The 24,365-nt window shown below is 42.1% G+C and overlaps 1 protein-coding gene across 1 annotated transcript in view; it reads right to left on the reverse strand.

Annotated features, from left to right (window-relative positions):
• The window catches only part of Pde4dip (phosphodiesterase 4D interacting protein), a 138,773-nt gene that overhangs the window by 21,542 nt on the left and 92,866 nt on the right, over positions 1-24,365 (reverse strand). The window contains exons 23-29 of the mRNA XM_090334170.1: positions 23,727-23,839; positions 22,710-22,837; positions 12,546-12,634; positions 4,492-4,724; positions 2,826-3,261; positions 1,329-1,518; positions 181-297 (exon numbers count right to left, since the gene is read on the reverse strand). Of these exons, the coding sequence (XP_090190296.1) occupies positions 181-297; positions 1,329-1,518; positions 2,826-3,261; positions 4,492-4,724; positions 12,546-12,634; positions 22,710-22,837; positions 23,727-23,839 (1,306 nt within the window). The remainder of the gene's footprint in view (positions 1-180; positions 298-1,328; positions 1,519-2,825; positions 3,262-4,491; positions 4,725-12,545; positions 12,635-22,709; positions 22,838-23,726; positions 23,840-24,365) is intronic.

Raw genomic sequence — 24,365 nt, forward strand, 5'->3', positions numbered from 1 at the left:
AATTTTAGAAGTTGAAACTCATACCCACACTTATTTTGAACCAGCCTGCCTTCTTCAGGCTTCCTGACCTCCATACTTTGTTGCCCTCAGAGCCACCCCCTGCCCCACCACCCACCCAGTGTGGGCGTGACCTGCCACACCCAGTGTTAAGCTCCCTCTGCCCCACACCCCAGCCCTTACCAGGGCTGGTGGTCTCTTCCCGTTCAGCCTCATTCTCGCTGCGGCCGCACGTCTCATAGCCCAGGTCCTGCAGGTCCACTTGGATCTGCTTGCTGTCCTGCTTCACCAGGGATTCACCTGCTGAGAACAGATGGTGGGGGGGGGCTCCACATGTGTCCCCACAGGTGATCAAGTCAGGTGCATGGCCTTGGGGGTCTGGTGGTCAGTTGTACGCTCCTCCCCCAGCCTGTACCTGTGCTACAGGATCTCATTTCTGATAACCAAGCTGGGAGCAGATATCTGTGACATTCCTATGCTATCGTCTCTGACAGCCCCAGGAAGATTAACAAGTACCCTGACCCCAGAGACTCGGGAAGCATGTGGGTGCCTCTGAACTGATTTATAGTCCCAGGACACCTGACCTGCACCCTCTCATAGACTCAGTTACTTGTGGCTATTTTGTATTAAGCTAACTGAAATGAAAAAAAGCACATTTCCAGGTTTCACTGGCTACATTTCCTGTGTTCAATAGTTCCATGTCATGTGGGCAAACAGCAAGAACTTCCATGGGACAGGGCTTATTCTAGACCAGTAATGATAATGTTTTGAGGGAAAAAAATCAGTTGTGGTGCCCAGAGAAATAGGAGAGAGACAATTACACTGTGGAAAGGGAGTTAACTGAATGTTCCAGCAATCAGCTAATCTAGACATTAACTCTTTTCCTCTTTATATTCTCCCTGTAACTTTAAAAACTTGTTTCAGCCTAACACCAGTAGCTCACACCTGTAATCCTAGCTATTCAGGAGGCTGAAAACAGAGGATCACAGTTCAAAAAACAGTCTGGGGGAAAAAAAAGTCCCTGAGGTGCTTATCTCCCATTAATCACCAAAAAGCCAGAAATGGAAGAATGGCTCAAGTGGTAGAGCACCAGCCATGAGTGAAAAAGTTCAGGGCCTGAGTTTGAACTTAGGGATTGGCACAAAACTGAAACAAACAAACAAACATCTTTATTCTTTCCTGCCCTCTGAAACTTAAAGGAAAATATCCACATCTATAGCTGTAGAAGTATGGTCGGGACTATTTTGAGCTTGGGGAAGTAAAATCTGTAGAACATACAACTTGTCCCAGTGAAGGAAGGCACCTCAGCCATGATGAGCTACAGTGCTTACTGATCAGGACTCTGTACTTCTCCAGTTGGTTCGCCTGGGCAAAGACTGTGGCTTCAGAGATCAGCAGCTTCTCCTGGAGATCTTGGTAGCGCTGTCGGCACTGAGCCAGCTGGGAGCGCAAGTGCTTGGTGGAAATGGCTGGGCCAAATTCCGACTGAGGCCCAGGGGCCTGGGCTTGACACTGGTGGGGCTAATAACAAAGAGATCAGAGACCACCCAACACACGAACAGCCCCTGCCTCTAGGAACTCAACCACATTCACTGTCAAAGCACTTATGCCACCTGGCGATATCTGAGAGCTGGGGGATGTTTTATTCATCGCCATATTTATAGCCTACTGCTCAGTGATGATCAAGTCTGTGGAAGAGCCTCAGGTTAAATGGTGGTTAAAGGAAGGGCAGCAGTGGAGCCCCACACATCGCTCCCCACGCTCCCCACCCACGTCCTCTAAGAATCCTCTGCAGTCTCAGTTTCACTGACTCCTCATCCTCTTCCTTTTATTGGGGAAGCCCAGTAACCGTTTCTGAGACCCAGGCACAGATTCCTGGGATAAGCTCAGTTGAAGACAGCAATGGTAAGAAGGAGAGAGCATTGTCTGGGCTGCCTTAAAACCCAATGCAAGCCGGGTGATGGTGGCACACCCCTGTAATCTTAGCTACTTAGAGATCCAAGGATCAAGATTCAAAGCCTGCTTAGTCAGAAAAGTCTGTCACTCTGTGACTCTGGTTTCCAATTAACCAGTAAAAAAAAGTCATTAGAGGGGGTATGGCTCAAGTGGTAAAATACCATCCTGGAGTGAAAAAGCTAAGTGATAATGGCTAGGCCTTAAGTTCAAGCCCTGGTACTGGCATACCAGAAAAAGAAAAGAAGAAAGGAAGAAAAAAATGAAGGAAGGAAGGAAGGAAAGAAGGAAGGGAGGGTGGGACGGAAGAAGGAAGGGAAGGAGAGAGGGAGGGAGGGAAGGGTGGGAGGAAAGAATGAAAAAAAGGGAAGAAAAGAGGGAGGGAGAAAGAGGATGGGAAGGAGAAAGAGAGGGGGGAGAGAGAGGGAGAGGGAAAGAAGAAGGAAAAAGACCCATGATGTAAGGTTGCAAATGCCAACTACTGCACAGATGCCCTCTCATCACCAGAGTGCCACTTGGGGTGCAAAAGTGCCCTTCCCTCAGTACCCTCTGACCCTCAGACCCCCCCAAGGCAGAGTCATCTAAGATAAAAACACTGAACTCTTGGGTGTGTAAATCCAGAACTCTTGAGTGTATAAATCCAGCAGTGGTATGGGCTACATACTATGTTGGGAATTAACTGTATAATATGTGGTTGGGGTGGGAGAGAAAAACTGAGAGAGAAAGAACGAGGGAAGAGGTGACATTGTCCGAAAAAGCAATATGCTATTCACCTCACTTATGTGTACATTACCTTTATAACAACAACAACAACAACAACAACAACCCCTAAACTCTCCACTCTTCCAGTGCCTGTCTCCCACACCCTGGCTTACTTGGTGGGTATCCACAGCAAGGGTAGCCCCGAGATCGAGGCTCTGGGGTCTTCGAGAAGATCTTGCCACCACAGGCTCCTGCTCTTGACATTGCTGTTTCCCAGGTGGACAAGCCAGGCCTGAGGTAGTGCCATCTGTCTCTCTGGCTGGGGGCCCGAGCAGCGCTGCCCTGCATTCGCTCTTCCCTTCCTGGTTGCTCAGCAGCAGCTGTTCTTTGAGGAGACTGATGATGTTGTGGGCTTTCTTCAGTTTTCCCTGGAGCTGTCTGAACTCAGCCTGCAGGCTGTTCTCATTCGGACTCCCTTGAGCAGGCACAGTGTGCCCCATCACCTCGCCTGGCTCCCTGTCTTCCTCAATCTCCCATCCGTCAGACATTGCTTCTCCCATCTGCTCTTTCAGCTCAGCGTTCTCAAGGCAAAGGCTCAGCATGGTGTTCCTGCAGGGATGCACAATCAGGCCAGAGCCTGGACCACAGTCCCGAGCCCCTCTAGCCCACATCCAAGCCCACCATAGAGTCAGAGCAGCTTGTACACTTAGAATGAGTTCCTTCTTTTATATAGGAGAAAACCAAGAGCGAAGATGAGCAAGCCATCTCTGTACCACAGACTCCAGTATGTATTTCATTGGAGTTTGAACTCAGGGCCTCACACTCTCATTTAGCTTTTTCACTGAAGGCTGGCCCTCTAGCACTTGAGCCACACCTCTACTTCTGGCTTTTTCACTGGTTCATTGGAGAAAAGAGTCAGATTTGGATGCCTGTGCTCATCTTGAACTTAAGAATCACATCTCAGCCTCCTGAGTAGCTGGGACTACAGGCTCCAGCCGTTGGCTGGTAATAGGCATGGTTACATGAAGACCAGCGTGGCTTGTTTGAAGAACAAAAGTGATAATAATATTCTGCACTATTCACAGTAGCCAAGCAATGGAAATCCAGATGCCCTACTACAAAATGAATTCATTTGTTTTCTACATAGCCAAAAGACAAGATAATGGCATTCACTGTGTACAAGAGCAAGGACTCAGTATTCAGGTACTCAAGGTCATTGACATGATTTTGGATATATAAATATAACTGGATAGACATAAAAATCTTTGATGGGATAAATAATCTATAGACATAATATATAGATCAATATGTATCTATAACATAAAACTCTCAGCTTAATTTTAATTTTGTTCTTAAATTTATGTGCCAGTGATTGCATATATAGATCCCATTCTTGGATACTGTTAAGCTTGACATTTGAAATATGACTTAAAAACTCAGTGTTAATAAAATCTTTATTTAAAAATGAATTATGGGGGCCTAGTGGTAGAGTGCTTGCCTAGCATCACGAAGACCCGGGTTCAATTCCTCGGTACCACATATATAGAAAAAAGCGGGAAGTGGTGCTGAGGCTCAAGTGGTAGAGTGCTAGCCTTGAGAAAGTCCAAGGACAGTGCTCAAGCCCTGAGCCCAAGCCCAGGACTGGCAAAAAAAAAACCCAACAAATTATGAAAACAAAACAGTGATATTATCTATTAGTCTTAACTTTTCTGTAAAGAATCTGTAGCATTCAAGCATGATGCTTAGGATGCAGACTAAGGAAAAGTAAGGTGGGCCAATGCCTTGTCTATAGTGAGGTTGAATCAGAGTGGGCTCCCTGGCCCTGGGGAAGTATCTCACCTGATGTGGGCCACAGAGGAAAATCCGGCTTCCTCAATCTGAGCCTTTAGCTCCTTGAGTTCCCCCTCCACTTTTCTCTTCTCCTCCAAGAGCTGGTGGACCTCAGCCCTCAGGTGGAGAATTTCCTCCTGTAAACACCTGTTACTGCCCATCTCTGATGGGGAAGGAGGGATGCGAGATAGGTCCTGGGGCTCCACAGTTGTTAGACTTTTCTCCAAAGCCACCTTGATGAGCTGAAAGAAAAACCATAGTTTGAAGAAGTCAAGTCATTAAAGAGGCTACAAGAGGGACATGAGATCACTTACACTTTTAATGGGGACAAGACCAAAGTCAAAAGAACTCCCTTCCATCTGAGCACTGGTGGCATATGCCTAAAATGTTAGCTACTCACCAGGTTGAGATCTCAAAGCCAGTCAAGACTGATACCTTTGAGATTCTTATCTCCAGTTAACTAGCAAAGAGTTGGATATAGAGCGTGGGTCAAGTGATAGAGTGGTGGTTTTGAAAAGGTCCAGCAGGAGCACTAGGCCTTGAGTTCAAATCCCAGTACTGGCAAAAAAAATGGCAGAAATAATTTCCAAATACAGTTATTTTTCTTGAGGATTCTCTTGATGTTAATTTCTCAAATGCTCCAATTCAAGCAGACCTTATAGATGTTCCTCAAATGGGAATTTGTGAACTTTAGATTTGATCATTCATTTTCATGTCTCCTTCAAGTTGTCTTCTACACATCTATCTATCTATCTATCTATCTATCTATCTATCTATCTATCTATCTATCTATCTTTCTATCTTTCTATTGTGGGTCATGAGGCTTGAACTCAGCCTGGGTTCTGCCCCTGAGCTGTTCAGCTCAAGGCTACCACCCTACCCTTGAGCTAAGCCACACTTCATGTTTTTCTAGAAGTTAATTGGAGATAAGAGCGTCAGGTCCTTTTGTGCCTGGGCAGGCTTTCAACCCTGGTCCTCAGATCTCAACGTCCTGAGTAGCCAGGATTACAGGCATGAGTCACCATACCCTGCCCTTCTATGTTTTTGTTTGTTTGTTGCCAGTCCTGGGCTTGAGCTCAGGGCCTGAGCACTGTCCTTGGACTTTCTCAAGGCTAGAGCTCTGCCACTTGAGCCTCAGCGCCACTTCTGGCTTTTTTCTATGTATGTGGTACCAAGGAATCGAACCTGGGTCTTCATGAATGCTAGGCAAGCACTCTACCACTAGCCAAACTCCCAGCCTCTTCTACATGTTTTAAAATGAAAAAATAAAAACCGGAGTGATAGCCTGCTTAGTGTGTGACTGAGTGTCTTTGTACAAGGATTTCCTGCCTGCCTGTCCAACTGTGATCTTTAGACATCCCTAAGTCCTGTTTGTTTTCCTCTCAGCAGCAGTAGTCGGGAGTTAACAGTGTCAGCTCCAGGTCAGACCCAACTCCCAATTTCCCACCCATCTCCTACATCTATTCCTGGGTCATGATGTCTTCTTTTCTCTCTAGAAATATTGTGACTTATAATTGTCACATAAATTCATTTCTACTAGATGGAATTATTTCCTAGTTATCAAAGCCATCACAATATTTTCTTTATAAATCATGTAATGGCTGCCTAGCTAGGGGTGATTTATAGAATTATATGTTTGTACCATTTAGGCCAACAAAACATTTAACAAAACAGGGCCTGGGACAATGTAAATGGATCAATAATGGCTAATGCTGTCTGGGTATCATAAAGTCATTAACTCTTGTCATTTCCCCACAACCAAAGATCTGGGTGCTGGTGGCTCACGTCTATAATCCTAGCTACTCAGGAGGTTGAGATCTGAAGAATGAGGTTTGAAGCCAGTCTGGGTATGAAAATCCATGTGACTCTTCTCTCCAATGAACCACCAAAAAGCTGAAAGTAGAGCTGAGGCTTATGTGGAGGGATGGCTTTCAGAGCCCTGAGTTCAAGTCCAACATTAAACAAACAAACAAACAAACAAACAAATAAATAAATAAATATGAAGCGAGGGGAAGGAAACAAGCAAGCAAGCAAGCAAGAAGGAAGGAAGGAATGCAGTAGTAATGCCAGAGGTTGGTGGCAGATTAATTCATAGCACGTGTACATAGTATTTAGAAACAGTGCAGGTGTGTAGTTGTATTGCTGCACAGGTGTCACAGAGATACTACTCAGCTCTTAAGCATCCAACCCCACCTGGGTTCTGTGATCTGACACATAACTGGCTCTGAAAATGGCAGTCTCTAAAACTTTACTACCAGCTTTAGTCAAGCCCCACATGGGCCACCAAGCATTTGTGACAAATCAAAGGATTAGATTCAGAATAGAACTCTTGAAAGCTTCTGATCATACTCCCAATTAACTGACATGATGTTATTTTTCTAAATAAATCCTTTTTGACTAATGTGACTAAACCCTCAGCCTTGTTTATGGGCACACGGGTTCATTTCTCAATTTTCAGTATTCTTTCTGCTTAAAAATAATTTCTTAAGCTGCATGCGGATAGCTCACACCTGTCATCCAAGCTACTCAGGAAGCCGATATCTGAGGATCAAAGTTTGAAGCCAGCTTGGACCTTCCTACTTAAAAAAATAAGGAAATAAATATCGTTTCTGCCTAAGCCAATTTGGGTTTTTGTAGTTTCATCTCAAAGGGTCTTCCCTTAAAATTTGTATACAAATATATGATGCCTATTCAGGATCTATCCTTCTCATTAGTTTCTAGTTCCAAAAACATAATATTTATGTAAATGTTTCTGTTCTTCCTCTCAAGTAAAACCCAGTTCCAGTATGTGTGGGGACAGATTAAACCCAGAGGTTTATTTTCAGTTATGTTTGTCTTATGGCTTGCCTTCTTTTCACATTACCTATTCACTTGTGTGAGTGTAGAGACACATTTCAACTTTTTGGATGCTGGGATATTTACCTTTACTAAAGAGGTTTAGCAGAGTTGGTTTGCTTTTACTCTGTTGTTTCATTTCTGTCACAAAGTGAGTCATTTTTAGACTAAATTCAGGGCATTTTTTTCAAATGATCATAGCAAGCTGGGCATCAGTGGCTCACACCTACAATCCTAGCTACTCAGGGATCCAAGGATTGCGATTCAGAGCCAGCTCTTGGCAGAAAACTTTGTAAGACTCTTTCTCCAATTAACCAGCAAAATTCCAGAACTGGAGGTGTAGCTTAAGTGATAAATGCCAGCCTTGAGCAAAAAACTCCAAGCAAGAGCATAAGTCCATAAATCCCTAAATTCAAGCCCCAGGGCTAGCACACATGCACACGCGCACACACACACACACAACATATACACAAAGCAAAATAATTGAAAACAGAGTGAGATGTCATCTCTCACCTGTTACAATGATTTTGTTTGTGGGGGACATAAAACAAAAACTAGGTAGAAGGTGTTCTAGAAGATGCCAACAAGCAGTCATACAATGTTGGTAGGGATGGAAGTTAGTATGGTTATTGTGAAAATAGTAAGGAGAATCCTCAAAATCTAAAAATAGAACTATCATGTGATCTAGCATTCCCAGTTCCAGGTATACTTCCAACTGATGTCAGTGTGTCACTAAGGTGCCTGCAGGCCCATGTCTCCATTGTAGCATTAGTCACCAGATGGAATCAGAATGGGCAAAGAAAAACTGATGCATTTACAAGAGCCAAACACTATTCAGCCTCAAAAAGGGAAGGGGTGTGACCCTGATAGTTAGATGAGTCTGGAGAACATTAGGCTAAGTGTAAAAAAGCCTAATCTTACTTATATGGCTTATACTTATATAGACAGTTGTTCTCTGAAAGTAAAATGTGGGTTCCAGAATCTGGTGGGGGAAAGAAAGATAATGAGGAGTTGATGATAAAGAGAAAGAAAATTTCACACAGAAGTGTGTGTGTGTGTGTGTGTGTGTGTGTGTGTGTGTGTGTGTCTCGCCCACACGCCTGTATTGGACCTTGAATTTGGGGCTTAGTACTCTTCCTTAACTTTTTTGCTTAGCACTAGTCCTCTACCTCTTGAGCTACATATCCACTTCGGCTTTTTGCTGGCTAATTGGAGATAAGACTCCTGAGACTTTTGAGCCTAGGCTACCTTGGAACCATGATCCTCAGATTTCAGCTTCCTGAGTAGCTAAGATTACAATTATGAGCTACCAGCACCTGGATATAATAGGTTGAGATTAATTACATAACAATGTAACTACAGTCAATAAAAATCTATATTTCCAAATAAATTTCAAGATATCTTACTAGAAAAATTACAGGAAAGTTAGATAATGATGCATTAATTGGCTTGACTTGATCATTCTGTATCTATCTATCCACATCACACTGTTGCCTCAACTCTAAATGTGTATAATTATGACAGAGGAATAAAATATTACTATTTTAAAACTCATTTTTCTCAAGTTAATAACATGTAGTTTACTGACCTCTGTCTTTTATTTTGATTCATAATAAACTTTTTCCCATTACAGTTTTTTTGCCAGTCCTGGGCCTTGAACTCAGGGCCTGAGCACTGTCCTTGGGCTTTCTCAAGGCTAGAGCTCTACCACTTGAGCTACAGCACTAGTCCTGGATTTTTTTTTTGTATGTTGTATCGAGGAATCGAACCCGGGTCTTCATGCATGCTAGGTAAGCACTTTACCACTAGGCCAAACTCCCAGCCCTTCCATTACAGAATTTAAATGAAGAATAGCAATGACCAGTTGCTCTAGTTTCTTTCATGGGAATTTCCTAGGAATTTATTATAGCTCTTACTTTGATTTGCAATTAGGAATCTGGAAGAGAAAGCTAGGGAAAGTCACCATCCAGGCTAGACAAACTGTGTTCCAAGAGGACAGAGTCTAAAATCCAAAGAGAAATGCTGGCTTTGGCTTAAAAGGTAATTCTTGCCCAGTTACAAGGCTGGATGTGTTAGTTGGGGATTACATGTGTATCATGTATGTGTGTGTATACACATGATTGAGGAAGAAAGGGGATATGGTGTCATAAATAAAGTTTGCCCTCCAATAGTACAATAAAAAGGGTCTCAAGGCCTAATCTTAAGGAAACATTTCCCTGGAAACAAGCAAATATTTGAAAATCTGGACACCAAACAGTTATAACAAAGCAAGCTTTATTTCATTAGTAGCAAGAGAATCACAACCTCAAACTCCAGAAGATATAAAGGGAAGTTACAGTAACTTCACACCCAGCTTCTTCCTGCAAAAAGCTGGATACTAATTTTCAAGGAAAGGTGTTAAAGGGAAAACCATGCTTAGCCAAGAGATTCTTCATTCAATAGACATATACTTTGTCTACCATGTGTAAAGCCCTGCCCCAAAGTTTATCTTATCATTGCCTCCTCTACCAAGTAACATGGCAAACACTTATTCCAGAGTGGGAATGACCTTAAAACAGGATCTGATCATATTCCTGATGCTAAGCTATGAAACTGAGGAAACTGAGGAAGAAACTACTTTAAAAAACCAGCTAATCCACTAGGTGTGGTGCCTCACAGCTATAATCCTAGCTACTCAGGAGGTAAGATCTGAGGATCTCGGTTCAAAGCCAGCTCAGGCACTAAAGAATGTGAGACTTTTACCTCCAATTGACCACTAGAAAATGGGCAGTAGGCAGTAGGGCAGTAGCCTTGAGCTGAAGAGCTCATGGACAGGGCCCAGCCCAGGGTTCAAGCCCATGACCCACACAAAAACAAAAACAAAACCAGTTAATCATTGGGCACAGTGTCTCATGCTTGTAATCCTAGCTACTCAGGAGACTGAGATTTAGGGATTATGGTCCAAAGCCAGCGTGGGCAGGAAAGTCTGTGAAAGTCTTATCTCTAATTAGCCAATGGAATCTGGAAGTAGAGCTGTGGCTCAAGTGATAGAGCCTTAGCTATGAACAAAAGAGCTCAAGGATAATGCCCAGGCTCTTAGTACCAGCACACACAAAAATTAATTTTAAAAAACTATCTTTAGGATTTACACTAGCAGGAATAGTTTGGATGATGTCAGTCAGAATCTGCTTGTTCTCATATATGTGTTTCCTATTCACTTATTCTGAAGTTACTCTTGTCCCACAGTTACAGTCATCAGTGAGCAGCTGACAGTCTGGCTGGTTAGAGTAGATGTGTGTTCATTTTGTAGACTCTATCCTCTTACCCAGGATCCTCTGTGTTATCAGGGAGTGAAGGCAAAGCATCTGTGCACATAATGAAAGTCATAAGCAACAGCCAGGAGAACTCAGAAGCAGCTGTTCAAGCAAAAGGAGAAGCAGCACTGATGCCAAAACTCAAGGGAGAAGGTTAGTGAAGGCCAGAGCAACAGAAAAGTAAAGAAAGTCTTAGGGAGTCAGGTACCAGTGACATATCTATAATTCTAGCTACTCCAGAAGCTGAGATCTGAGGATCCTGAGGTTCAAAGCCAATCCAACAGGAAGAAAAGTCAATAATACTCTTATCTCCAATAAACCAGCAAAAGGCAGGAAGTAGAGGTGGGCTATCCTTGAGCCAAAAAGCTAAGCAGCAGTTTGAGGCCATGAGTTCAAGCCCAGTACCAGCACACATTACTCAAAACAAAAACAAAAGCCAACTCAAGGACTAAAAGTATCCCAAACAACTCTTCCTCTCAAGAACATAAGACTTCCAAATCTTATAGGATTTGGGGACTGCTTACTAGCGATCTTACTAGATTAATGGATGTCTTCTCTTTCTTATGCAGGAGACATGAGTAGACTCATGGGTATTATTTTCCCTATCGTGTTTCTAACAGAATAAAAACACGTCCACAAAGGCCTTCGGTGGATGAGCATAGCTAACTTTGCAAAAACAACCCACTTTGTCTGTAAAAACTTAAATGGGGATCAGGTGGTTTGTGCTTGTAATCCAAGCCACTCAAGAAGCTGAGATCTGAGGATCCTGAGGTTCAAAGCCAATCCAACAGGAAATTTTGTGAGACTTTTATATCCAATGACCCACCAAAGAGCCATGGCTCAAGTAGTAGACCGTAAGCCTTGAGTGAAAAAGCAATGAGAGAAAGTGTCCAGGCCCGGAGTTCAAGCTCCAGGACCAGCACAAAAATGAAAACAAAATCCACAAAATGTAAGAATCACCAACATGGTCCCTTTAGGAGACGTGTCTGTTTGTTAAATGTCACTGGGCCTGGGGGAGACATGTCAATGGATGCAGTAGAATCACTGTGGGTGAAGTAATCTCTGAAGTCTAGGACATCCATTCCTGGGTGTGAGAAGATGCGTTGTTACAGCTTCTCCCGTGGTGAGCATGAAGCGTTTTGGATACCAAAATTCTGATGCTGGAGGTAGCAGTTTGCTGTGTAGTGCCACCTGCTGGCCACTGCTTCCCTTGTGACCTGGAGTGTTGACACTGCAAAGTGCACCTCTGTTTAAGATGTAACTGAGTTCCGATGCCTTGCAGTTTCTCAGACAGCACTGTTCACAGCAGGTCCAAGGCCCTGCCACCTCCCCCAGGCTATCTTTTGATATCTGTCTGTCTTCTGTGATATATTTCCATTATTAAAGCCCAAGGGGGGAAGAACCCATTGTCTTATAAGTAAAAATTCTTCTGAAGCTACAGCTACAGTCACTGAAGTAGCTAGAACAAAAGAGTGGACTGGCTGGGTGCTGGTGGCTCATCCCTATAATCCCAGCTGCTCAGGGAGCTGAGATCTGAGGATCCTGGTTCAAAGCCAACCAAAGCAGGAAAGTCTGTGAAACTCTTATCTCCAATTAACAAGTAAGAAAAGGCAGAAATGGAAGGGTGGCTCAAGTGGTAAAGTACCAGCTTTGAGCTATAAAGCTAAGGGAAAGTGCCAGGCCTTGAGTTCAAGCCCCAGTACCATAAACGAACAAACAAATAAATAAATAGAACAAAGGGGAGTAAAGTGGACAGAGAAACAGGGTGAGCATCTGTTTGGGGAGCTCAGAGGGGAAGGGAAGCAGACTGGGAAGTGGCTTCTAGAAAAAGATGTCTTCTGGATCCAGATTCACAAGGGCCACAGGTAACTGTCAGACCCCAGGAGGGTTGTGTGCCTTCCACCCTAGCAGCTCCGGGAGCTGACTTGAACTTACTTGCTGGTGGCTGTTGTGGGCCGCTTCCTCTTCAATACTGTCTGTGAATTCAGTGCTTGCATCTTCTGTGTCATCCCCTGCAGCTGCACCTAGAAGCAAGACCAGAAGAGAAAGGTGATTCCCTTCCCCGTTGGCTTTCCACCAGCAGCAGGGGAAAAATACATTCTGCCATCCTCCTCTGATTTCTCTTTCCTTGTATATGTGGCCCTAAGCCAGCAGGCAAGGCAGAAGCAAGCCTTCTCCCTACACCAGTGATACTTCCTTCCTAACACTCAAAATGAGCTGGTTCTGAAGCAAACATTCACACAACAAACCAAATCCACACCTACCAGCCATCCAAGGGGTTGCTCCTCTTGTTTCCCTCCCTCCCTTCCTCTCTCTCTCTTTTTTTCCTTTCTGTGTGTACCTGTACCAGATCTTGAACTCAGGGCCTCATGCTCTTGCTTGTTTTTTTTTTCCTCAAGGCTGGCACTCTACTATTCGAGCCACACCTCTTCATTGGGCTTTTTGCTGGTTTAGATAAGTCTCTTTCACCTATCTTCCTTGGCTGGCCTTGAACCTCTATCCTCAGATCTCACTCTCCTGACCAGTTAGGATCATAGATGTGAGCCACTAGTACCTAGCTTTCTCACACCTATTTCTCTCACTTAGCCAAAATTATCTCCGCATCCTGGTCATCTAACAACTTTGTGTGTGTGTGTGTGTGTGTGTGTGTGTGTGCGCGCGAGCGCGTGCACACCAAAACTAGGGTTTAAACTCAGGGGCTGAGCCCTGTCCCTTAGCTTTTTCACTACTGGCGCTCTACCATTTGAGCCATAGTTCTACTTCTGGTGGGAGTGGTTAATTGGAGATAAGAGTCTCACAGATTTTACTGTCCAGGCTGGTTTGGAGCCATGGGCCTCAGATCTCAACCCCCTGAGGAGTATTACAGTTGTGAGATACTGGTCCTGTTTCTCTTAACTAACCTGGCTTTAGTTTCTGTTTCTAGGGGCTGGGTACCTCTGTGGCTCTCATGGTGCAGAGGAAGGCAGTATGTCTGGGACGTCTCTGTCTTACAGAAGTTAAGATTTGAGGCATAGAATGTTTCGATGGGGTCTTAATTCCTTCCTATAACCTCCTCTCTTCTCCATCTCTCAAACTCTGCTCAGTGCTAGCACCCTTCACTGGCAGCTTTGCATAAACAGGGTTTAATTCATCCTCTTTATTCCCCAAAAAAGAAAATGGTTACATTACCCCCTTGACCTCTGTGATCTAACTAACAAGTAACTGCCCTTAGCATCTGGGTGAAGATAGGGAAGGGATGGCTGAGAGACTTTCTTGTGTGTACCAGTAGTAGGGCTAACTTGGGGTCTGGGCTCAGCATTTTTGCTGAAGGCTGGTATTCTAACCACTTGAGCCACAGTTCTATGTCTGGCTTGTTTAGTGGTTAATCAGAGATAAAAAGTTTCACAGACTTTCCTGCCCAGGCTGGCTCTGAATCTTAATCTTCAGAGCTCAGCCTCCCGAGTCGCTAGGATAATGAAAGTGTTGTGGATGCACTGCCCAGGCCCTAGTTATATGTAGCTAGATTATGCCTTTGAAACATGGCTAGTATGAATGAGGAAATGAGTTTGCTTATTTTTACCTATTGAAATCCATGTATATTTAAACAGTCTCATCTGGTTAGGGGCTATTATATTAAATAGCACAAAATATAGGCTATTTCCTTGCTAACCCACATTACTGCTTTTTTTTCTCCTCAACACATCCAAGGACTATTCACCATGATACATTTTGAATCTTATAGAACCTGCCCCCGTCTCAAGCTCTGGGTCTGATCTTGCTCTCAGCAATAACAGTTCAAATTCTCTTCTGTCCCCTGGACCTCCAAGAGATTCAAGAACTGAAGGGAATGGCTGCATACCTGTCCTGACACGAACTGTATCATGTATCCATCAGTTAAGCATGTGGACCCCTAAGGGCCATTCAGCATCTGATGGCACCAAAGAACCTGCCTGGCACTGCTTGGGTGTCTGAAGCCTCTACAAGGAGAGGAAGCATTTACTGCCACGATGTCCCCCGTCACCTCCTCCAAGCACAGCTATTGTTTCTCATCCTACTGATCAGTGGAATAAGGACAGTTCAGGTCAGCGTCCCATCTCTTGGCATCTTCAAGCTCATGCCAGAGGTCTGCAGGGGCTCTGATCTGATCACAGTAGCAAGAAGTAGAGAGCATGCTGACATTCTCATATCTTCCTTTCAAGGCTGTGCTAACTTCAGACTAATGCAGGCTGCCATCCAAACCCTCCTGAAGGAGAATTCATGTTTTCCTTAACCTCTGGCTGCTTTGCAAACTCTGAGGTCAGCATGCTAACTCCCCTGACAACATGCATCTCTTTTGCTTGCTTTGGAAAAATATTTCCCGTACAACAGGGGAAAAAAAAAACCTTTGTTTTTTCCTGCAAAGAAAATAAATTTAAGAAAACACTTCTCAAACCATTTTCTTTTGGGACATAGCACTAGAGAATAAGCCTGTGAGTTGAGAGAGCTCAACACTGAAGTTAGATTCTCATCTCTGGATCATTCTCTGTGGGCTGTGTCACTCACACTTAAGCTCACAGGTCAAGATGATTCTTGTGTGAGGCAGGATTATGTTACATTAGGAAAGGTGACATCACTGGTCTCGAAAGTTTTTGTATTATACTTTATGCTCTCTGCCCTCTACCTACCTTTTTTTTATGCTGGGGTTTGAACTCAGGGTCTGGGTGCTGTACCTGAGCTTTATTTGTTCAAGGCTAGCACCTTTCTTTGTGGACCTGAGCCACATTGCTTTCCTATGTGATACTCCATCTTTTAATTCATGGGGTCAGGCTGCCTTGTCTCTTAAGTTCATTAGGAATTAAATAAAACAATGGAAGGATGCTCAACTACATAGCTCTACTACAGTGAAGTTTTCCTTTTTTTTTTTTTTTTAAACTCTATGTTTTTCTTTTTGTGCCAGTCCTGGGGCTTCAACTTAGGGCCTGGGTACTGCGCTGTCATTTTTTCTTCCCCCCTCAAGACTGGTGCTCTTCTGCTTAAGGCACACCCCCAATTCCAGCTTTTAACTGCATAAGTGTCTCATTGACTTTTCTGCATGGTCTAGCTTCAAACTAGGATCCTTGCTGAGTAGTTAGGATTATAGGCATCAGCTACCAGCACCCAGCTATATGAATATTGAAGATGGCATAATTATTAAGAACTAGGCTTTGAAATTATGTTATCCATTCTTTAGTCACTAGCTATGTGACTTGACCTTTGTGCAAATCAATGCCCTCATTTATTAGAATTTGTAATGTTATTAGGGTGTTACCTGATTGATGCAGTTTTGAAGGTCAAAGACTTTACTGATTTTGAAGTGCTTGGAACAATGTTGGGGGCAGTGTTCTCCCTGAGCCTTTCCCTTGAGTACTCACTGTCTTCCGGTCACTGCTGTGGATGAACTAAAGTAGTCCTTGTGCTGAACACTTGAAGGCTGACAAATCTGAAGGCCACAGATGCCCAATGTAGTCAGCAAGGGGCAGATGGAGATGATGTTAATTACTGGATGATGGGATTGATTCTTCCTATAACCATGGGGCCTACTGCTGAACCCCTGTTTACCTCAGCATGAGGCTTGAAATAATGCATATTGCTTTCCCTTTCTCTCAGGACAACTGAAAAGGCATAACGCTGTCAGTGAAAAAAGACGGGGTCTTTTGAAGAAGTACCATAGAAACAGGATTCATCATTATTCAACGATAACTTTGCTTTATAACTCCATACCCATGAATAAGCTTTTTAGGAAAAAATCCATGAAAGTATCATTTTGAAAATACTTAGTAATGAGTGAAAACTCGATGAGGTAGGAGCTATTTTCTACAATCATTTTTGCTTATCCATTATGCCATCTTGATGAAAACAACAGGAAAGGAGTAATATTTTCCCAGTTATTTAGAACACAGGAGTCATGTGTTACTAATTTTTATCTGTGTGTGTGTGTGTGTGTATGTGTGTGTGCTGTTATGAGGGCCTGAACTCAGGGCCTAGGTGCTGTTCTGTGGAGCTTTCTGTTCAAGGCTGATATTTTACCAGTTAAGCCACACCTCCAGTCCTGGCTTTTAACTGATTAATTGTAAACTTTTCTGCATAGGGTTAGAACCATGATCCTCAGATCCCAGCCCTCTGAGTAGCTAGGATTATAGGCTGAAACACTAGCACCTGGCTTCAATAGAAGCTCTCAGTCACGACTTTCAGAAAAGAGTGGTTGTTTAATAAATAAGCTATCTTTAAATTGACCAGGACATGTATAAATTCAGACTATCCTGGGAGATAAAAAAGTATGCCACTACTGTGATTGTTCTGTAATGGCAAAGACTTCTTGCTTAGGGTCTCTTCCTGAAAGAACAGAAGTAGAGGACTTTCACTGGAACATTCAAAAGGGTGAGCATCCGCCAAGCAAGTGGGTACTCAATTCTTTTCTACCTCTCTCCTCCAATGAGAAAGGATTTTAAAGAAAAAGCGGCCTGTGCCAATTTTTCTCTGGAAAGTACAATGCTGCTTCTTTGTCTCTTTTCTTTGTAAGGAGTAAAATTCAGGCTTCTTCCTTCCTTTAGTTAAGTAAATGCTCACTCCACAGATTTTGACTCTGACTTGAAATTTTAGTACAATAATCAATAGATTGATTTTCCTATTGAGGAAAAGAAAAAGAAGGTATAAGCTTTCTCGATTTCTTTTCAATCTTTTAAAAATGAAACCAAATAGTTTCTGGTTGGCCTTTGATACTTTTATTGGATTAGTAGCAATTCTTTTGTGTCTCAACTAAAGTAGCTGAAATTCTAAGTTACATATAAAAAAGCATACTCTCCACTTCAGTACAAACATTAACAGTTTCACAGCACAGTTCCACAAAGAAATAAGCTTCCAGAGGGAATGATACAGTTCAATTTGGTGTAAAGTCCTGAAAATAATTCAATGTTAACTTTCTGGTCATTTAATGTTATTTCTTTCTTCATCTGAAGCTGTCATAAATCACTTTTTTCTCAATAGCCCACAAAATTTTAGGTGATAAAAGCAAGTAAATCCATTTTTATTATAAAACTAATAGAACTTCACGGACATAGATAGAAACTCATGATTTATAAAACGCATTTGTATATATACATGTCCTCTAAAGTTTCATTGATTGAAAAGTCCTTGCTTTAGGGTAATGATCTTGGTAAGGATTTTTTTGTTTTCTTTTTTTGTTTTGTTTTTGTTTTTTAAAGCAGCACTGTGCTAAGCACTAGTGGCTCACACCTATAATCCCAGCTACTCAGGAAGCTGAGATCCAAGGATCCCAGTTCAAAGCCAGCCCAGGCAGACAGATCTCTTCCAAAAGAAGAGAAAGAGGAAGAGGAAAGAGAAGGAGAAGGAGGAGGAGAAGGAAAATAATGAAGTGGCTCAGGTGGCTTAAGTGGAAAAAGCCAAGCAAGAACACAAGGCCCTAAATTCAAGCTCCAGTTCCAGCACAATAACAAAGGGGGAAAAAAAAAAAAAAACCTCAAAAGCAACACTGCACATCCATGCTCTATACTAAGAGCAAAGCCACAGGGACTTACTACCCTGGTAGGAGATCTTCTAAAAACTAAGAAAGGTAAGTTGGTTCATGTACCTAGCAGTCTGACTCCTCCTAATCCTATAGACATTTTCTGATAGTGCTGAACTTTATATTTTATCCTTCCAACTTTAGAAAGAGGAAGACAGTATCCTAATAATGGTTTTTATTTCTGGAATTTGACCTCAAATAACAACAATATAAAAGGAAAATCATACAAAAATGAGTACATTACTTTATAAGCTTATTATTTAAAATTGGGCAAAATTAGTCCTTTCAGGTCTATGGTATTGTCTTTCCCTTCCAAATTCCCCTCTCTATTGGAAGCAAAAAATACCAATTTTTTTGTCCAGAAAACTCATCCTGGCTCATGTGCTTCATAGGGGAAAAAAGTTGAGAATGTACCTTCTGTCAATACTCAAACTACTTTAAAAACCATGTCTTAATATAGCTGTCACTACAAGTGGTAAAGGATTCACTTAAATCTATACTCCAAAAATCATTAAGACCCAGAAATATTACCCTAGAGAAATAACTCCAGTGTATTACCTATTGACACAGTCCTTTTTGTGTGTGTGTGTGCTGTCCTATATAAACTGTTTCCAGCTTTAAAAAAAAAAAAGCAGAAATGGTTCTATACTGCAAGAGAGTTCTCTGTGTTTTAACTTAAGAGAAATGAGAAAATAGTATTCTTATTTACTCTAACTCCCATAGTGGCAAACAGACTTTACGTGTGTAACTAGTAATTTTTTTCCTAACTTCATAGGGAGTTTGTCACATTTCCCTATAACACATTAGTGGTAAGCCTGCCAAACACAACTCAGGATCCTGTGGAATAGACAGTTGACTTTTTCCACAAAACTTTTCCCCACAGTATTTTAGGCAAAGATTCTATGACTTCACACAAAATTCCATTAAACCAGAAACCAATGACTTTATCCAGTGGGAAGTGGAGTTTTTTAACATTAGCTCTAGGAAAACAAGAGGACTAGAGTTGTTCTAAGACTTGCGGCTCAAAGGAAACTCAAAGAAGGAACAATCTTTGCTGTGCTGTTATCTGTTCCTTTTGCTAATCAGAAGATTCCGGATCTAACCCAAGGGTCAAGGCAGAGAAAATTCAAATCAATCTCTTGACATTTTAAGGTAGGAGCCCAACTTCCTACAACCTAAATCAGGAGTGGAGAACATTCAGACTGTAGGCTGTATGAGGCCACAAAATTACTTTGATAAATGATGGACTAGACATGTATGCCTCTCCTTGCTACTTGTATCCTGTCTGCCTGTATTGCTAATTTTGTATGGTCCTCAAATGATGTTATAAATGACCAAACAGCCCTATGCAGAAAAGATTTCCACCCCTGTGCTAGATTAGATGATGAATACAAATATACAAATGATAGAGCTTTCCTGCATTATCTTCCACAGAGGTCATTTGTGTACAAACGTGTGGGCTGAATATACTAAAGAACCTTCAGGGTCAGGAATGTGGCCGAGCTGTAGAGTGCTTGCCTAGCATGCACAAAGCCCTGGGTTCAATCCCTTGGTACCACATACATAGAAGAAGCTGGGAAACTGTGCTGTGGCTCAAGTGATAGAGTGCTAGCCTTGAAAAAGTTCAAGGACAATGCACAGGCCTTGAGTTCAAGCCCCAGGACTGGCCAAAAAAAATGAACCTTCTGAGAAAACATTTCTTGTGGCTGGGATCCTATTCAGGTTAAGACTTCTTTGATTCTTGCTGTGCCAGTGGCTCCTACCTATAATACAAGCTAGACAGGAGGCTGAGATCTGAGAATCCGAGTTTGATGCCACCCCTGACAAAGAGTCCAAGAGACTCTTAACCTCCAATTAATCAGGAAAAAGCCATATGTGGAGGTATGGCTCAAGTGGTAGATTACCAGACTTCAACAAAAAGTCAAAGGAGAGCAAGAGGCCCTGAGTTCAAGCCTCAGTACTGGGGCATGTGTGTACACGTACACACACACACACACACACACACACACACACACACACAACCAAAAAGTTAGTTCCAGATTTTAGTCACATTTATAACATTAAGATTGAATTCTTAATTTATCCTTGACAAAAGCAGTAATTAATAATGCAAATTACAAATCAATAGAACTCAAGAATCACTTAATAAATCTAACAGGAGATTTGGTCTAAGAAAGGCATTTCCTAAATGTCCTGTGGTAATGACACAATAGACTAGCATTTGATGGACTGACGTTTCTACAGCTCAACTTCATTCGTTTCTTCCTTACTTGGGACAAGTTAAGTTTTGCAGAGGTAAAGATCTCTTTAAAATAAAAATACTAAGGAGACAGTTCACTTCCCTTGGGTTACTCCATTGTTCCCTAAAGGTTATTAGAAGTTGAATGGGTATGGTGGCTCATGCCTAATTCTAGTTACTAGGGAAAGAGGCTAAAAGATCACAAGATTGAGCCCAGTTTGGGAAAAACATGAGACCCTGTCTCAAAAACAAAATCAAAAGGACTGGGGAGCTGTGATTCAAATGGTGGCCCTGGGTTCAAACCCGAGTATCACAGGAAAAAGAAAAATAGCCTGGAATGGTATAAAGCATCAAAAAGGCTTTAGGCTATTAATCTCTGCAAGTTACTTAATAAGATGATTCTAGGATATTTCTCAAAGAGGATATTTTCTTCCTGTCCAGTAGTTTGACTAAGGTTCTATTACAGACATGGCTACAGCTGATGAGCTTGGATAGAGAATTTGATATAAGCCATGTCAACACTTGAAGGTGAAGAAACAGAGTATAAACAGAAGCAAAATGAAAAGTTACTGTGCACACCCCCAAAGCCAGAATCCCAGATTCCTTAATGTCATGTCTTCAGTAACTGAAACCTCAGCTTCTAATCTAGGCAAGTTACTGCCCACAGAAATAAGCAACCTCCACAATGCTGAACCTATAGTAAACTTAGTTATTTTTCATCCTCTTAACATTGAAGATATCAGAAATCTGTTCTCCAGTGCCCTTTCCTTAACCTGTCAAAGCATTGAGATAATGGCTAGAATGGACACAGACCTGTGAATTACATTCTAAATTATTCAAGCACTTAAAAGCCTAAGGCCTATGACATATTTTCATATAGAGGAATGTATCCATACTAGCATAAAATAAAGACCTTCACCTTGTACCACCACAAAATATGGTGGCGGTGGTGATACAAGCTGTAGGGGCACAGGTGGCTCATACCTACTGAGATCTGAGGATTCCAAGCCAGCCCAGGCAGACAAATCTGAGAGATTCTTATCTCCAACTAACAAGCAAAAAGCCAGAAGTGGGTAGAACTGTGGCTCAAGTGGTAGAGGCTCTGAGTTTAAGCCCCATTACTAAAAATACAATAATCTTCTTTAACTATTGGAAATACTTGAAAAAACACTTGCCTTAAAGAAAACTATTAAAACAAAAATTGTCTTCATATACAGAGAATTCCGACTGAGGAAGACCTTTTTTGAAGCCGTGTTGATAAATAGCATGACTTTGGTTAAAGAAACCTAAGGAAAAGGGGTATCAATGGTCAAGAAGTCATGAACCCACTACCTGATTAATGTAACTGTAACCTTATATATATCACCCCTACAATAAAATAAAAAGAAACCTAAGGAAGCCGGAAACTAGTGACTCACATATTTGCTACTTGGGAAACTGAGTTCTGGGGATTAAGGTTCAAAACCAACCCCAGGCAGAAAAATCCCCAACTCTTATCTTCAATTAACCAACCAAGAGCTGAAAGTGGAAGTGTGGCTCAAACTATAAAGTGCTAACCTTGAGGGAAAAAAACCCATGCAGAGCATCGGACCCTGAGTTCAGGGATCAAAAAAGAAAAAATTAAAATGCAATTTAATGTGCACCAATCTAATTTCACCTGTGTCACTCAGCAGAAAGTTCTGAAGTAATATAGAGACAAAGGTTTATGAGAAGCACTTAATAATTGGTCTCTGGCTTTTTAATTTGGTACTCTCCTGGTTTTGATTATCTTAGGAAAAGGCTATCTCTTTTGCCAAGTCATTCTTAGAGATACTCAATCTTTCTCTCTCATCTTGAAATGTTTTCTTTATTCTCTCATTTGATTAAGAATTGCTCTCAAAGAGCAGGGGTTGGTTGAATGGTAAAAATAATACACACACATGCATTATGACATGATATAGAACATATGAATGTATGGGAGGGGGAAGGGATAAACTTTATTGGCCCATACAAGGGATGGAGGGATGAGGAGAAGGGCAAAGAATGAGTATGCATGGGAAAACTAAAGCCAAATGATTTGAAATGTGCAAAGTACACTATAATCTCTACCGAGGGAGAGAGAGAGAGAGAGAGAGAGAGAAAGAGATGCACAGTGAGATAAAGAAAGGTTAAAGTGAATTTCACTTTGTTGATGCTACTTGCAACAGTTCTATTATTAGTAAGTCACCGTTTAATTCTGCCACGTCAGAGCAGGCTCTCTCTGGTTAGTGTAAGCAAAGCTTTCCATCCTGGACTGCAGTCTGACCCGCCAGTGATCAGAAGGCATGCTTGGGACGAACTCGCACACTTTCCAGTTCCCCACCTCCAATGGCGGCCAGAGTCTCCAGCCTGCTCAAGCGCTCCAGGCTTCTTCCCAGAACTTCTTCTAGTCGACTACGTAACACTTGGGCCCCTTCCAGTTCCACCTGCAGAGTTCGGTCTCTCTCAGAGCTGATTAAACATGTCATATGGAAGGAAAACAGGTTAGCCATCAATAATAAGGTGTCTACATGTGAATACAAAGAGCCATCAGCAGCACTCTGGGCCATGAGACTTTCCTGAAGTAGTTGTTTCCAGGGCATAGCAAATGAATGCATTCTCAGTTGTGAGACTTGTGTTCGTTGCTGGCAGATTACCAGAGCCTGCTCCTTTTGTTAAAGCTTTATACTAGATTCAGGGGTGATCTTGCATTGTTAAGGTTCCTGGATGATCTCACATTTCTATAGCTAACAAAAGCATAGTTTCATTATGTGATTATACACTTCAGTGCCTGAAAAAACTAAAACGCTGGAAAAATTAAATGTAAACTAAAACAAGTCTGAGCCAGACAGAATGGCTGGTAAAGACAAACTGCTTTGTTGAGTACCCAAATGCACAGCAGTGTGAAAAGGAATCTGGTTCAACACAAGCAAGTGTTTACTCTGCTTTCATTTCCCTAAGGTAGAATGAAAACCTTTCTGTTTTCAAAACCCAACAAGAAATTGAATAATACAGGTTTAAAAAAAATGTGACTGAGAAGAACAGGGGAAGAGGAAAGGCAAAATGAGAAAAAAATGAAGGAAGTGTATATGTATTTTTTTTTCAATGATGATCAGGGATATTAAGTGAATAAAAGTGCCCTTCAAGGCTTAAACAGGACATGGAGACAAAGGATAGGAACAGTCACTTTAGATATGTCTTTGAAGCCACTGTTCCCTGAAATAATATTTAGACACTTAGACTAAGAGCAATTCACACAACAGATGATGAAGTATTAGAAGCATTTAAAAGAATAGAAATTAAAAGCATTCTAAAGAATAGAAGAACAATAATAAAACAAAAGAGCAATAGTCTCTCTTACTTCTCTGGATGGGCATGGAATTTCACCAGACTGCTATAGAGCTGTCTCTCGGCCTGTAAGGCCTCATTCAGACGACTTCGTTCATCTACTAGTCCTTCTAGCATGAGCAGCAACTGAGGAAAGAATGGAGATGTGCAAACAACCAAGTAAAACATAAAGTTACATTTAGTTGGGATTATCATCATCATCATCATCATCATCATCATCATCATCATCACACTAGCACTAAGGCTTGAACTCCGGGCCTCCTCCCACTTTCACTTTGCCCAAGGCTAGTGATCTCCTTGAGCCACACCTTTACTCCCAGTTTTTTGCTGGTTAACTGGAGATAGAAGTCTCTTGAATTTGCCTGGTCTGACTTTAACCTGTGATCCTTAGATCTCACCCTACTGAGGAATTAGAGTTATAGGTGTGAGCCACCAGCACTTGGCTTCTCTTTTAACTGACAGAGGTCTGGATATGGCCACATGAAGGCAGTTGAGGAGGATTCAGATGTGGGATGACTTCTGTATACTGACAGGATGTGTTTGTGGTTTTCGGGTTTGGGTTTTTGTTATTTTGGTAGTATTGAGGATTGAAACTCAGGGCTTTATGCTTGGTAGGCAGGCATTCCAACACTTGATTCACACTCCTGGTCCT

The sequence above is a fragment of the Megascapheus bottae genome, chromosome 6, assembly GCF_031878675.1.
Source record: "Megascapheus bottae isolate mThoBot1 chromosome 6, mThoBot2.hap1, whole genome shotgun sequence".
NCBI classification, from domain to species: Eukaryota; Metazoa; Chordata; class Mammalia; order Rodentia; family Geomyidae; genus Megascapheus; species Megascapheus bottae.